The sequence below is a fragment of the Callorhinus ursinus genome, unplaced genomic scaffold, assembly GCF_003265705.2.
Source record: "Callorhinus ursinus isolate GAN/ISIS: 27379988/994484 unplaced genomic scaffold, GSC_fseal_2.0 scaffold25, whole genome shotgun sequence".
Classification (NCBI taxonomy): Eukaryota; Metazoa; Chordata; class Mammalia; order Carnivora; family Otariidae; genus Callorhinus; species Callorhinus ursinus.
Window position 1 is genome coordinate 30,661,978 of NW_027397087.1, and position 16,100 is coordinate 30,678,077.

At 33.3% G+C, this 16,100-nt stretch overlaps 1 protein-coding gene across 10 annotated transcripts in view; it reads right to left on the reverse strand.

Moving 5' to 3' along the window:
* Nucleotides 1–16,100, reverse strand: part of DENND4A (DENN domain containing 4A) — a 144,917-nt gene that overhangs the window by 60,594 nt on the left and 68,223 nt on the right. For all 10 annotated transcript variants that reach the window (XM_025884611.2, XM_025884612.2, XM_025884617.2 and 7 more), the window contains exons 5-12: nt 14,887–14,956; nt 14,150–14,319; nt 12,608–12,849; nt 10,117–10,183; nt 8,662–8,720; nt 6,575–6,719; nt 6,118–6,293; nt 2,005–2,105 (exon numbers count right to left, since the gene is read on the reverse strand). In XM_025884611.2, the coding sequence (XP_025740396.1) occupies nt 2,005–2,105; nt 6,118–6,293; nt 6,575–6,719; nt 8,662–8,720; nt 10,117–10,183; nt 12,608–12,849; nt 14,150–14,319; nt 14,887–14,956 (1,030 nt within the window). The remainder of the gene's footprint in view (nt 1–2,004; nt 2,106–6,117; nt 6,294–6,574; nt 6,720–8,661; nt 8,721–10,116; nt 10,184–12,607; nt 12,850–14,149; nt 14,320–14,886; nt 14,957–16,100) is intronic.

Below are 16,100 nucleotides of genomic sequence, written 5' to 3' on the forward strand. Positions count from 1 at the left end.
TATTTATCATGAGGATACTCAGACAAGGGTTTGGACCTTGCTTTTTCCCTCCCAATGTGTTGCATGCTCTATGCTCATGGCATACTCTCTGTCCATGTATTTGGCTTTTCTCAAAACAGCAGTTACATCTCTGTTTGGGATGTAAGAGAGGGATGGGACCCTTGGTCCCATCATGGACCATTCTATGACAGTAAGTATCATCTTCAAAAGTATCAAGAAAAAGAAGGAAAAAATCAAGGAACTGTTTGGAGAAAAGGAGATTAAAGAGACTTGAAACTAAGTTATAACATCTGATTTGGAAATGGATTATTTTGCTATAAAGAATGTTATTATCATAACCGACAAAACTAGAATCTGGTCTGTGGATAAAGATGGCAGTAATGCTCAATGTTAATTTCCTGATTTTCATGGTTATATTGTACTGATGCAGGAGAACATATTTTTTGGTAGGAAATATATTCCATTTGGAGGTGATGGGCATCTATTCTCAAAAGTCAGGGAAAATGTTTGTGATTGTTTCAAAATTAAAAAAATTTTAAAATATGAGGAACAATCAATCATCTTAGTTTTTTTCTGGAGTTCTTATTGTCTAAAAAAGTAACAGTACTAGGAAGAATGTGGGCATTGATATAGAAGGCCTAGATTTTAATCCTAACTTAACCTTGTTAACTGTATGATCTCTGACAAGCTATTTTACCTCCCTCAACTTAAGTATGTGAAAGTGTTCTGAAGCTGTAAAGTATTACACAATCCTTAACTATCAGTACTGTTTAAAAGTTTATAGTTTTAAGTTTCTGCCCTTCAGTTGAGCTGGATGGGCTATTTCATTGATTTTAATAATATTTTAAATATTGCTACAAAAGCTGCTGGACTTCTCAGCCATTTAAAAGAAGTACATGCCTTGTTAGAAAGCAATTAAGTAGTTAGCTTAAGTAAAATTCTATACATAACTTATTTGTTCCATAAGATAAAATGTTGTTCTATTTGACGTCACTGGTTTCATATCCCAGTCCTTACGAGCTGCTTCCAAATTATCTGCTTATTGTAAGGTTTACTTTGGAAACACTGTCTTCTTCCATGCTATTTCCAACTATACAGGCACTTTGAACCCTCAAGGATGTAGGCCCCTTCCTATGTTTACATTTCACCTAATACATAAACAAGAACCTCAAATATTGCTGTACCATTACTGACCATTTTTTCACACAATAATTTAGTAAGTATTAAATTATGGGCGCTGAATGAGCCATTGTTATAAAATACCAATAAGATTAGATAAATGATAAACACATAATTGAGAACCTCAAATATTGCTACACCATCACTGGCCATTTTTCATACAATAAGTATTAATTTATGGGCCCTGAATGAGCCATTGTTGTAAGTACCAAGAGGATTAAATAAAGGAAGGTTTAATTCTTCTTATCTGTATCTCTGGATCACTGACAAGGTATTCTTATATAAGCTTTTTCTAAAGTATTCCACATCTTAATCAATTTTCATTTTGATTAATTTCCTAGTGCATATGGCAAGCTTCTATTTTCAAATTATTTGAGGTAAGCATAGCATTAAGATCCATGGAAGGTGAAAAGCATATGACCCAACTCTCACCCCACTAAAATCATCAGCATTTTCTAATTTAAACCATCTGTCTTAAATTTTCAAAACAAAACTTCTATGTATGAAGAAAATATACGAGAGGAAACTCTTATTTTTTCCCTGGTATTTCAATAATGGTAAAATGAAAGAAAACAATCACCTTAACTACTTTTTGAATTTTATTATTCTAAAATGGTTCTATGAAAATGTAGTAGATATAAAGTGTAAATTTTATAAATTTCCTATTCAGCTTCTAACAAATTTTGCTTCAATGTTCACTTACCCTTAAGATTATAAGAACATTTCCCTCAGATAAAATAAACAGTATCCTTTTACAAGTAAAGAGAAGTAATTGGAGTCCTTTTTCATATTAAATTACTTCCTTTAATTAAGTTATATACTTACATTTTGCCAACTGCTGGTGCAAATTATTCAGTGTGTTCATCAGATTTTTACATGGTTTCTTTGGAAGTATCTTCCAGGCTACATTTTTCTTGTCACCAGTTCTGAGATTAAATGACAACAATAATATATTTGTTAGATGGACTTTTTTTTTGCTATATATAAAAAAGGGAAAAGAGAGATTCATTGAACAAAAAATAAAACACATACAAAATATTCTAATTAATAGGAGAAAAATACTACAGGGGTAAGTTAGAATGCCGAATATTTAAAAATTAATTTACACGAGGGAAGAACCGTGTATTAAATATAGCTCAAAAATTTATAATTATGGGGGCGCCTGGGTGGCTCAGTTGGTTAAGTGTCTGCCTTCAGCTAGGTCATGATCCTGGGGTCCTGGTATGGAGCCCCACATGAGGCTCCCTGCTCAGCGGGGAGCCTGCTTCTCCCTCTCCCTCTGCCTGCCTCCCCCCTGCTCATGCTCTCTCTCTGTCAAATTAATAAATAAAATACTTTAAAAAAATTTTTAAAAAATTTATAATTATGTTGGTACTGAGTAAATTCCACTTGCACTGGAATCATAATAATCACTACAAACGATATGGTGGTCATTACTCAAAACCTCATTTAAGAGACTTTAGATATCTAAATATTGGGACAATCTTACCAAGTGGAGGTTTCTTTCTTATAGACTCTAAGAAAAAGCACTATGGAAAACTTGAACTCATATAGAAAAAATGAATTGATATCCAGAAAGCTTATCAAAATTCCTGGTATATTTAAATACTGAGTTTCTTAGTTTCCTACAAGTAAAAGTAAAATTTGGTTTTGTTTCAGAAAAGAACTAATCTATAATATTAAATTATTTGGATAAAGGATAACATTCCAAAACACTTTCATAACTATAAAAGAGGGTATTTGCTTGAAAGTGGTAGCTTTGTTTCAAAGACAAACTCCTATACTCTCATTTATTACAATTACTGTAACATGGCCATTCTTCAAACCATACATGGGGTAAGAGAAGAAAAGAACACAGTGATAAAACACCATAAAGCTTTTGGACTTAACTATAGCTTTGTTGATTACATTCCTTTTTTTTTTTTTTAAAGATTTTATTTATTTGACAGAGAGAGACACAGCGAGAGAGGGAACACAAGCAGGGGGAGTGGGAGAGGGTGAAGCAAGCTTCCTGCCAAGCAGGGAGCCCGATGCGGGGCTCGATCCCAGGACCCTGGGATCATGACCTGAGCTGAAGGCAGATGCTTAATGACTGAGCCACCCAGGCGCTCCTCCATTCTTTATTTAGTAAATCTTTTTTTTGTACTTTAAAAGCCATGAATACTTTTTTTTTTTTTTTTTTTTTAGAAAACTTGAAAAATGGAGAGAAAAAGAAGAAAAGTAAATCACTCATGTTCTAAAGACAGTAATAAAGTCCAGGTGTGCAGTGGAAGTTGAAATTTTTTTTTTCTTTTCCCTGTACTTCCCACAGAACAAAAAGGGCAAAATTATCACGTTGGAAACTAAACAAAGAAAAAAGAATGGATGGGGAAAGCTCAGGTTGACAAAGAACCAATGTCTTAGAATCTACCCTATTTTTCCACAAATGAGGAAAAAATACAGAGAGGACAGGGTCAATTGCAGATGTCCTACAGCGAAGGTTATATTTCATTTATAATGTGACCAGGAGCACAGAATCCTGCATTACAATGAGAAGACAATGTAGAACACTTTTTACATTATTTTTTCTTGGTAAAACTTTGCAACACACACTCCCACTATACCTCATCATTCACTTTGTGCATGTCTGCCTTATAAAACTAGATTATGAGCAACAGGAGAAAGGAGTGTACTTGGTTTGCCTTTTTATTCCCGGTGCCTAGCAAAAAAGGGAGTTCAAGATATGTCTGCAGCATAAATGAAGAGAATCTTGGTATCTGTGCATTACCTCTAATTTCTGTAATTTATTCACTAACTTCCTCCTCTTGCCCTTGATGTCTTCACTCTAAAACTTGGCTGGGTAGGAGAGTCTTATTTAGTACCTGAGTTTGCCTCTATGATGGCCTTCTGCATTTTTATTCACAGTGATTTCCATTTACAAGATTACTATTACATAAATAGCAGAGGTACTGGGTTTGGAGCTGGACAGTGATGGTCAGCTGGCAGTATGTGCCTTCTGATAAATTACTTAAAAATCTAAGCTCTGGTTTCCTTACCTGTTAGAGGGGTTAATAAAAACTACCTCACAAAATACAAAGAATAAGATGAGACAACATAGGCGATGCATACATCTTTATGCCTAGTACATACCAGATATTAATTTCCCTTTCTTCAAAAATTTATTGACATGCATAACATACTCTGTATTCTATGTATCTAAGAGAGGGAAAAAGAAACCCAAATTGCATATTCAGAACTTGTTTTTCTTTCAAATTTCAGATTGAGGTTCCAGAAATTCTGGATGAAGGAAAGTGGAAAGCTGTTAGTTCACTAGTTTAGTCCTTCTGTGGGCGATAATAACAAGAAGGAAGACAACTGAGGAGTGCAAATGACTCATGTTTTCTTTGATTAACTCATCGGTGATCAAAACAAAAACATAAAATTAAAAAAATTCTTTTAACAAACTGGAAAGTATAAGAAGAGGGTAATGTAATTTATTACCATAATAAATACAGTATATACTAATTCACCACCCTTAATTTCAATTTTTAAAAGCATTGTGTCACGTAACAACTGGCAAAGAAAAGAGATATTACTTTAACATTTAAAGAATTAAATATTCCTGGTAATGAATGACATGTTCCTGGTAAAGAATCTTTGATTCTGTAAACCCCATATATAAAATGGCTTTTATGCACAAAGTATATCCCATATTTTCTTGGTTAAGTGTTGTCTGAAAAAAAGCTTTTTGACAGCATATATGCTTTATAAAAGAAAAGTATTCTTTTGCTATAATATATCATTTATCATTTTATATATTTTTTATATTATATATTATTTTTTCTGTAACAGAAAACCATTTCTTCTAGTGGTTTAGGCACTTGAGGTTTTGACATATGACAAGATTAGAATTAATATAAGATTATAGTATTAAATCGAAAGGCTTTAATATGGAAATATGCTTATTAAAAATGGAAAAACATCTATTGCATATACACATATTTAAGTTGTAAAAGGTGTACCAGCTTTTGGGCTTTACTGATAGACTTATTTTAAGTATGTCCTGTGAATGCAATGTGGTCATTGGATCAATTTCCTCTTCCCTGAATAGCTTAAGTATGATTAAGTTGAAAATAAACAGTACAAGAGAACTGAATTAAAAAAAAAACTAAGTTTTTTATAGCTCCAGTAGCTACAACTTAAATATTATTACAATAAAAAGAGAGGGAAACTTATAAAGTCCTAATATTCCTCAAGTATAAAGGTGATAAAATCATGTATAATTTAAAAGTTATTTAGAAATTTTAAAGCAGTATATAAATTTTTTTGAAGTATTAGCATTCTAATAGTATTACACAAGACTAGAAATAGAATTGAAATACCAAGTATTAAAATTCAATTTGTGATTTCACCCCCACTCATCTGGAAAATGGAAAATAAATTTTTCTATTTCTAACCTCAATTTCCCTTCTGCCAAATTTCTAAGATTATAATAATGCTTCTTAAATATTTAAAGATCTGAGGATTAAATATATATTTTCTTTACAGTAAAACCTCTCTAATACCCTAAATTTATCCCACTGAACAGTACAAGTTGGGGGTGTCTGGGTGGCTCAGTTGGTTAAGCATCTGACTCTTGATTTTGGTTCAGGTCACGATCTCAGGGTGGTGAGATCGAGCTCCATGTTGGGCTCTGCGCTCAGCATGGAGTCTGCTTGAGCTTCTCTCCCTCTCCTTCTGCCCCTTCCTCAGCTCTCGCACTCTCATTCTCTCTCTCTAAAATAAATAAAATCTTAAAAAAAAAGAATAGTACGAGTTGATTCAAAATGGTAATAACCCCAAATATAAAAACAATACAGCTCAAAGGAATTTCTAATTAGCATTCATAAAATATACCATTACATACATATACTATGAAGTTGTAAATTATTGGGTATAGAATCACTAAAATGTACTTACTGAGAAATGGTGTTGGTATCTAGGTCAACACAACTAACATCTGGTGGAGGGTCATAGAGATCAAAATATCTTGAGTCAATTCCTACTATGAATGGACATGGTGCACTCAAGACATCTGCTAAAGCCAGTGGGCAGAGAGGAACATACGGGCATGGCCAGTGGAAAGGGAAAATCATCTTGGATAAACAAAAGATAGGAAAATATTCAAGTGTTTGACACTGAAGCATAATTTATCAGCATACACATAAAACTGTCTTTTAAATATTCATACCTAAAGTCTAACATTTGACAACAAATTAAATAATTATAACTAATATTAATGGTCAGAAAATTAACATTTTTTCACAACATAAAAATTCATTACTCTCTGAATTTTAGCTAAGTCTTAAAGTAGCTTTAAATTAAATGAATTAGGTTTAAAACGAAATTGATTGCCAGTAAGAACTCTGATACTCACAGACACTAATGCTTCTGTCACACTAGTAAGCACGGAAGGCCGTAAGGAATGGATGAGAATCTTATGTTCTGTTACTGCAAAAACCAGTAGTGTGACAGCATTTTCAGGGCCTAAATTTTGAAGTAGTGTTGAAAACTTGCCACCACTGTCAATCCAAAAAAAAAAAAAAAATACAATTAAAAATATTCAAATGCCTCATTATCCAAAATAATGAAAAAAGGTCATGATCAGGGTAGGATTATATTATTTATTCAACTTTAAATGTGACTGCTGCGCTTATGTGTGGAAAACACTCATCAGAAACATGTTACAAAAACAATGAAGTTTTCTGAAGTTTCAAAATTATTCGATTTTTCTGCATTGTATTCAATATGGAAAATGAAAAGTCATTTTTCTTTTCAGAAAAAGATCTGCTATGTAGATAATGTCCAAATAAAGGATTCAATCTATAAGAGGGATGCTTTGGTTGAAAGCAAATTTGTTCAATGGAAGTTTGTTTTTTAATTGCTCATCTTTTATGGTAATTATCAGAAAAAAATACATGACTTACAGGTCTACTTCCCTTAAGGTAAATATACATATTAAAATTTGGATTTACAAATAGATTATCTTTAGTAATGTAATGATAATAGTAATATGAAATCAAGAGCTACCAAGTCAAGTGATGGTATATACATACAAAGCAAATTAATAACCCAAACTGAGACATTCTGTGTGGTAACAAAATACTGAACTGACAAAGTAAGTAATGCAGTAAGCCAATCAGTATGTTGTCTTTATAATGCTAAATAACTGGCTTCACCAGAATTAACTTTTTTTAAATAAAGCAAAACTATTAACAAGTTTTTTGGAGAAATGGAAACATGTCCACAAAAAACTTGTGCATGTTCAGAGCAACATTATTTATTGTAGTCAAAAAGTAGAAACAAGCCAAATGTCCATCAACTGATAAATGAATAAATAAAATGTGGTCTATCCATATAATGGAATATTTGTTGGAAACAGAAAGAATAAAGTAATGATGATACAACATGGATGAACTTTGGACACACTATTATTAAGTAAAGAAGCCAAACCCAAAAGGTCACATATTATATGATTCCATTTATATGAAATATCCAGAATAGGCAAATCTGCGCAAATCTGTAGAGACAGAAAGTAGATTCATGGTTGCCCTGGGCTGGGGAGCGTGTGTGTGTGCGTGTGTGTGTGTGTGTAGAAATGGGAGAAATGGGGGGGGCGGGGTAACTGCTAAAAGGCACAGGGTTTCTCTTTTAGAGTGACGTAAATGGTCTAAAATTGATTACAATGATCTCTCTATATCTCTACCACTGAATTGTACAATTTAACTGGGTGAATTGTACAGCATGTGAATTATATCAATAAAGTTGTTACCAAAAAAAAAAAAGCCTCTTGGGTAGTTTAGGATCATTTTATACATAGTCTCAGTCAGTATTTCTAGTTTATTTTCAGCTCAAACAAAGGTTAGGAAAACACTGGTCACTCTGGACCAAGACCTAGTGATGAAATAATCTGCAATTCTTACAAAATTAATGTCAAAGATGGTAGCTGGTCTCCCTTAGGTATGTGCTACAAAATAACAATTATATTGTAACTATTTCTCTGCTAGAAAATTACATAGCTAATTACATTTCAAGAAGTGATACTTTAGAAAAAACATATTTCATAATTTCTCTTAACTTCTAAGTGATGAACTATCTTGTTTTATTCATGGTTAGTATTTAGGAGTATCTTTTTATTTGTGTGTTAAATTTAAAATTAATTGCATTTGAATGCTGTTCAGAGGGTTTTTAAAGCTAAAAATAATTGTTTTCATACTCAAACTCTCTATATACACCTACTTATGTAATAGTAAGTACTTGATAATAAATGGATACACAAAATACCAAACTATTGTAAAGGTTTTCCTTTTTCCTTTAAGTAAAAGGAATTTAGGTAAGAAACAGTTAAATGAGAAGTATTTCCATCAATATTTGAAATTTTACCTAGGAAAGAGAAAGTATTTGAATGTCACTTTAGCTCACACTGGATTTGGAGAAACTAAGTAGAAATGAACTTCTACTTGCCTTAGTGGAAGAGGTGAAGAAACAGGTTGACTGAGAATCAGATTATCATGTGGTGATAACTGGAAGAAAATTTACAATAAAGTGTTTGAAACATAAAGATGAGCTTTAAAACACTACTTTCTGGTAAAAAATAATATATATATATATAGGCTAATTATGATGTTCATGAAGTTTCAATATATGCATTAACCAGTATAGGAACTGTTTATATCACTTAGTGAGATCCTGAAAAGCACGTCCTAACCACTGATCTCTTCTAACTACTAACTTCCTACTCTGAATTCTCTTTTCCCCTGATGCCACTTTAATAAAATTTTATTGAAAGACTAAATTATTCATTTAATACCCCAAAATCAGGGTTAGCAAACCTATGGTCTCCAGGGCAAATCCACAGGCCACCTGTTTTTATAAATAAAGTTTTATTAGAACACTAGCCATGCTCATTCATTTGGGTATGATCTATAGCTGTTTTTGCACAATAAAAGCTGAGTAGTTTTGACAGAGATGGCATGGCCTATAAAGACTAAAATATTTACTGTTTGGTCCTCAATAGAAAAAAATTGCCAACAACATAAAAGAAATCTTTTATGTGTATTCAAACTGAATCTGCTATATATATATATATTCTGGCACTAAATACCAAGAAAACATGTGGATAATACAGACTGATTATAAAGATTATTAAAAATGATATTTTTTCTAGATTTTTTAATCTGTATCAATATAATAGTGCAATTGTTTTATCTACATACTTAAATTTATGCATATTTATGCATATTTCCACAAATTTGTAAATACCTATTTGCCAAATACTTCTAATTTTGAATGATACCCCACCCCCATTAAGGGCTGTGATAAATACAATAAGGCATATATAGTGATAATACATAAAAATATTTTCTTTATATAAATCACTTTGTAAATGGTGATTAAATAGGCAGACATCTTAGAGATCAAGAGCACAAACAAAAAAGAAATGTAAACAAAAGAGAAAAGATACAGTCAATTGGGACAAGATATAGGGAAAATAATTTATGTTCATTTTGAACTTTCCCACCACAAAGATATGAACCTTCCCTTCCTGCATAATACATGAAAAAACACACACCTTTTCCTTATATCTATTCTAATAAACTTCGGGAATAAATGCCAAAGGCAAAGACAAACTTTCAAATACTTAGAACAAATTTGGGGGAAAGAAGTCCCTTTTTGTATGTTCAAAATGTCTACTGCCAACTACTTTAACTCTTCAACCTTTTACCTAAGGGGAAACATTAGATGTCTGCCTGGGAGGCAGTTAATAAAACACTAAGGGCCCAAACTCCAACATGAACTACTATCTGATTCTTTTGACCACATTTGTTCTTTCCCTCCATTTAAAATTGTTATTCTTATGGTACATTTTGACAGAGCCAATAATGATTTAATAGGGCACTTATATCAAGAAAATCATACCTGAACTAAAATCCGTGGTCTCTGAGGAGATGGAAAAGGAACTTTATGCATAAAATGAGAAATATGCCTTAAAAACAAACAGACAAGAACCCAATTGATTCCAAAGTGAATACCATATACTATAAAGGTCAACGTGTCACCACAAGTCCGAGTTGAGTCAAATGCTCTGTGTACTTATAATTTCGAAATCCCTGCTACTACAAAAACAAGTGAACAAATAACACCAGAAATCATTTGTCACATTAAAGTTGCTTCTACCTAAATCCAATAACTTTTCATATTAACAGTTCCTCACATTCAACAATGTTTATGTTATCAATGTCTCAAAAGCCATTTTAACTTTTACCTCTCCCTAAGGAGATAATGTATAACATGTTATAGGGACAGTACCAAAGAACCTAATTCTTATTTTGTTCTTCTCACAGAATGTCATTTTTCCTTGGAAGAACAAGTGACAAATTAAGGTTATCCAATGTTGGGTAGCCAGCAAGTATCTCCTATATAGAAATGAGTAAGGTGACCTATTGCTTCAAGAAAAATAACTCATAGGGGTGTCTGGCTGGCTCAGTTGGTGGAAAGTGTGACTCTTGATCTCGGGGTTGTGAGTTTGTCCCCCACGTTGGGTGTAGAGATTACTTAAAAATAAAATCTTTAAAGAAAAAAGAAAAAGAAAAATAACTCATAGTATTATTGCCCATAATTAACTTCAATTTTAATTCAATAAACAAATTAAATTTTAAGTGAAAATCAGAATTTTGTCACCATGTACTTGATAACTTCTCAATACTAAAAAAATTTTTCTGATGAAATAGGTGGTGATATTAACAAATGTGATTTTTTTACATTGATAATAAAATTTATCTATGTTAACTCCATGAACCAGTATTTTCTAAACGACCAGTGTATGATGATGCAAAAATCATATGTGTGTAAAAGTTCCACCTAGAGTGAGGAAAACCAACAGAGAAAGTTCATTACTAAGGTTTTAGATTGCACACTGTGAAAAACCTTTTGTCAAGTTTTGGTGCAATATCAAAACAGAAAATCCACACAATAATCTTAAAAGGCTTTTCAAATGCTCTCCCTTTTCCACCTACATACTTGTGTGAGGCCAGGTTTTTTTCATATACTTTCACCCAAACAACATATTGTGATAGACTGAATGCAGAAGCATGTATGAGAACCTTGATGTGTTCAGTTAGGCCAGACACTAGAGATTTGCAAAAATGTCAGACAATGTTACTCTTCTCACTAATTTTTTTTGAGAAGTTATTTTTCAAAAAAAGATACTTGTTAACATGTAATTATTTTGGTATATTATTAAATATTTTCTCCATTTTAATTTCTATTGTAGTAAATATTGGCAGATAAAACACATGAAGAAAAGCTCTTTGGGGGTCCTCATTTTTTAAGAGTATAAATGGGTTCGGAGACCAAAAAATCTGCTAACTGCTAGAGTAGAATACTGAGAGGAGAGTAAAAAAATATATATATAAGAAAAAATTAGAGTAATATTGTACACTGAATGTTCTTATGATAATTCTCTCACTTCCCAAATGTCACGGGGGTCAGAGAATTCTGCTTAAGAATACAAAAGAGTTTAAGTAACAGATGGTACAAAATAAACAATAGTCAAATAGACAAGAAGATATTTAGATCTCACTTGCAACAAATTTTACTGCATAAAACGTTATTCAGTTTTAGTGATTTTAAAGTAAATCACTGAGGGGCGCCTGGGTGGCTTAGTCGGTTAAGCGGCTGCCTTCAGCTCAAGTCATGATCCCAGGGTCCTGGGATCGAGCCCCACATCGGGCTCTCTGTTCAGCGGGGAGCGTGCTTCTCCCTCTCCCTCTGCCTGCTGCTTCCCCTGCTTGTGCTCTCTCACTCTCTGTCAAATAAATAAATAAAAACTTTCAAAAAAAAAAAAGTGAATCACAGAAATTTTAAAAAGAATAAAGAATGTGTTTATCTAATTTTTCTTTAAATTCATGATATCTAAAAATAGTAGGGAATATTTTTTTTAAAAGTTCATAATAAACCCAAATTATTTGAAAAATAAGAATTACAAAACTAATTAAAAATTGCCAAATAGGATCTCCAAACTTCATAAGAACTTCAAAAATGAGACATTCATTTCATTTTGTTAAGAGATAAAAATCACTTAAAATATGACTGTGGGGCGCCTGGCTGGCTCAGTCAGAAGAGCACACAACTCTGGATCTTGGGGTCATGAGTTTGAGACCCATGTTGGGTGCAGAGATCACTAAATACATAAATAAACTTTAAAACAAAATAAAAATAAAATAAAGTAACATGACTATAAAAGTATAATAGAGAAATATGACCTGATTGAAATAACTAAACTTTTTTTTCAAATAACTCTTAAAAAACCTAGTTTCCACATAAAATTTACTGAATTACCATTACAAACATACCACACATAATGGAAAGATCTACCAAACTTTGAGTGAAGAAGGCTTCTCTAACTTACTTCTCAATTGGAAGGACATGAGGTCCAGAGATAGAATAACGATACAGAAAAGTCAAAAACTTCCTGAATGCATCAAAAAAAGGCCAGTGAGAAAGAAGACAGATGCACTTATTAGTGTGAATTGTTTTGGAATGATCAGATTTCCCATCTGCTGATGATGTTAAACCCAAAAGAAGTCTCTGTTTTTCTGTGAGATTCTCCTCAGAGTATGGTTCATAAAACTGAATAGCAGCACCATAGACCTGGAAAACAAGTAATACATTTAATAAATACACCTTACATCATTTATTCAAATCACATAATTAAATCTTTAATGGATGAGCCATTATGAGCTAGACCATTATGAGCCATTTACATGCCTACGAGCCAGGGAAGGTGCCAGGTACCAGGAACACAGCAGTGAGCAAACATCACTGTTGCTTTCTTGCAGTACATTAAAACACACACACACACACACACACACACACACACACACACACACACACACACACAAACTACACAGTGCTACTCTCACATATCATTATTGGAAAAAAAAGGTGTTTTAAAAAAATTTTTTTTTAAAGATTTTATTTATTTTGACAGAGAGAGAGAGAGACCGCGAGAGAGGGAACACAAGCAGGGAGAGTGGGAGAGGGAAAAGCAGGCTTCCATCGTAGCAGGGAGCCTGATGCGGGGCTCGATCCCAGGATCCTGGGATCATAACCTAAGCCAAAGGCAGATGCTTAACAACTGAGCCACCCAGGTACCCCCCCGCCAAAAAACGTGTTTTAATTAAACTGAGTTTGTTTTCTGAAGACTGAAAGCAACTGTATCAATATTCTCTACAAAAAAGTTACTGAAAAGGCGCCTGGGTGGCTCAGTTGTTAAGCGTCTGCCTTCGGCTCAGGTCATGATCCCAGGGTCCTGGGATCGAGCCCCAGATCGGGTTCCCTGCTCAGTGGGGAGTCTGCTTCTCCCTCTGCCTGCAGCTCCCCCTGCTTGTGCTCTCTCTCTCTCTGTCAAATAAATAAATAAATGAAATCTTTAAAAAAGAAAAAAAAAGAAAGTAACTGAAAATAATTATGTAGTAGAGAGTGAGACAGAATTTTATATAAGGAAATATATATTCCAGCTTCAGGCAATTCACTAAATTTCTCTGGACCTCAATTTCCCAATCTATAAAATGAGGATGTTAGACTAGATGATTTCCAAGGTCCTTTCTAACTATAGTAATCTATAATTCCAAATAGCTTTGCATATTTAATAATGTCTTTTATATTACTCTCAAAGCTTCTGTATCACAGAAAGTGAAGCAGTAAAGGGATCACCATTTGATGATGAAGAAAATCTTTCACCATATTCACAAAAAAGCATTGGGTATATGGGACAGAATGAAAATTCTCTTTTCCTTTATCTCTGTATATAGTTATTTTAATCAAGTGGAAGAAGTATGTATAATAGATTCAATTTAACCAGTTATTTCTACTGTTGCTTACATTATATAAAACTTAAGACTTGATAAGATACAAGAAATTTGTTGATACTAGTTAAAACACACAGTACCTTTTCAGCTGAGGCTCCAGTTAAAACAAATGTAGAAAATACAGGGAGAGGGTATTTGCTATTTGGTGGCCAGCATTCAATAGTTGCACCCATTGGTAAACAAAATAGGGGAACAGATTCTGGGAGTGAGAAAGATTCATAATCTTCTTGAGGATATCTACAAATTAGACCTATAAAAACAATAATAAATATTAGGTCATCAGCTCTTGAACTTAGGTGCTCATAATATGAATGATGCTAAAATGCCTTATTATTTAACATATTTAGTAACATTACATTACATATATGTTCATCAAATAACTGAATGCTTCAGTAGGATACATCTAAGATTTTAATCCTCAAACATTATAACTATTCATAATAACTAATTAATATTCATCAAGCTTCATCCATGAAGGCTAAGTAAGACAAACAAGGAAAGATTATTCTGAAGAAACATACACAAATACAAACAATCCTAAAACTTCAGTTTGTGGTCACACTACCTTGAAGCACATGAATATACTAATTTTTTGGAATACTTGTCATGGTTAGGGCAGCTCCTTTTTAAAATCAATCTTCCGTTAAGTACCCAATAAATGTAAAGATAAGATAAAACAGGAAAAAAAAAAAAAAGACATGGGTTGTGGTCCCAGTCCCGACACTAACACATCGTAAGACAGGGGTTTTTTCCTTAAATTTTACTGGCCCTCATAATACATATCTATATTAAGTATTCCATGAAAAATTATACTTACCAGCTTTGTAGGATATAGTGTTAGTCTTTGCCACTGATTTTTTATAACATAAGTATACTGCAGATCCCCACTGAATTAAAAAAAAGGAAATATAATTTAATTTTAAAAGGTAGTAACTTAATAAAATGGCATCTCTTTGATATCTCCAGTATATATTATCTAAGATGTAGTAACAGATTTCTGTTAGGTATTTTTAGTTGGTTATTTTACCAGTATTTTATTGCAGTTTTTGCCTACTTTTCTCTCAGAAGTGATATTTAATGTTGCTTGCCCCTTGTAACAGCAATAATATGACCCTTTAAAATAACTAAGCCATAACAATTTAGATTTTATTCTAACTCCAAACTTTGGGCAGAAATGATCAAGAAATATCTACTCATGGGTATACCTGTCTTTAGATTCCACAACCTCTTTCCAATATTGCCAGATCTTTCTCCAGCTCTTTATACCAAAACTGAAGAGTTAGAATTTGCTATATCCATTTCCTTGTTTCCCATTCGCTCCGGAATCCATTCCCAGTCAGGTGTTAATCCCATCCTTCCTTAAGAGAACACTTGAACAACTTTAATGATGCCAAGTCTAACAGTTGTTTCCTAGTCTTCCTCTCATTTAACCTCAGCAGATTTGGATACTACTAACGACTCCCTGAAACATGTTCTCATCTTTTGAGGCATCACATTCTCCTGGCACCTCCCCACCAAATCTCTGGCCACTCCTCAGTCTCCTCCTCTCTCTTTTCCTGATCATTGAATGCCATCTCTCCTTTTCTTACTGTAAATGATCTCATTCATTCAGTCCCATTGTTTTCTATAACAGCTTCTCCCAAAGGAGTCTCAAATTTCTAGTCCCAGCGCAACTGAGATGGGGAAACTGTGGGTAAAGCAGACTGGGGGGTGAAGAAAAGGAGTTCACTTTTAGATATGATAGGTTTGAAACATCTATTAAACATCCAAAGCGAAGAATCAAATGGAAATAAGGCGAGAGGTTTGAAGTGGAGACTTAACTTGGGAGATTCACTACTTGACATTAGATGGTGACAGATACATGCACACGGCACACTCCCTCCTCACCTCTTTTAGGTCTCAACTCAAAGGTCACTTCATTAGAGAGCCCTTCCTTCAACATCTTATGCAATAGCAATCTTCCCTCTACCCTACCCAGTCCCCCTGATCATCCCATCTTGCTTTTTTCTCCTCCATAGCACTTACTACTAT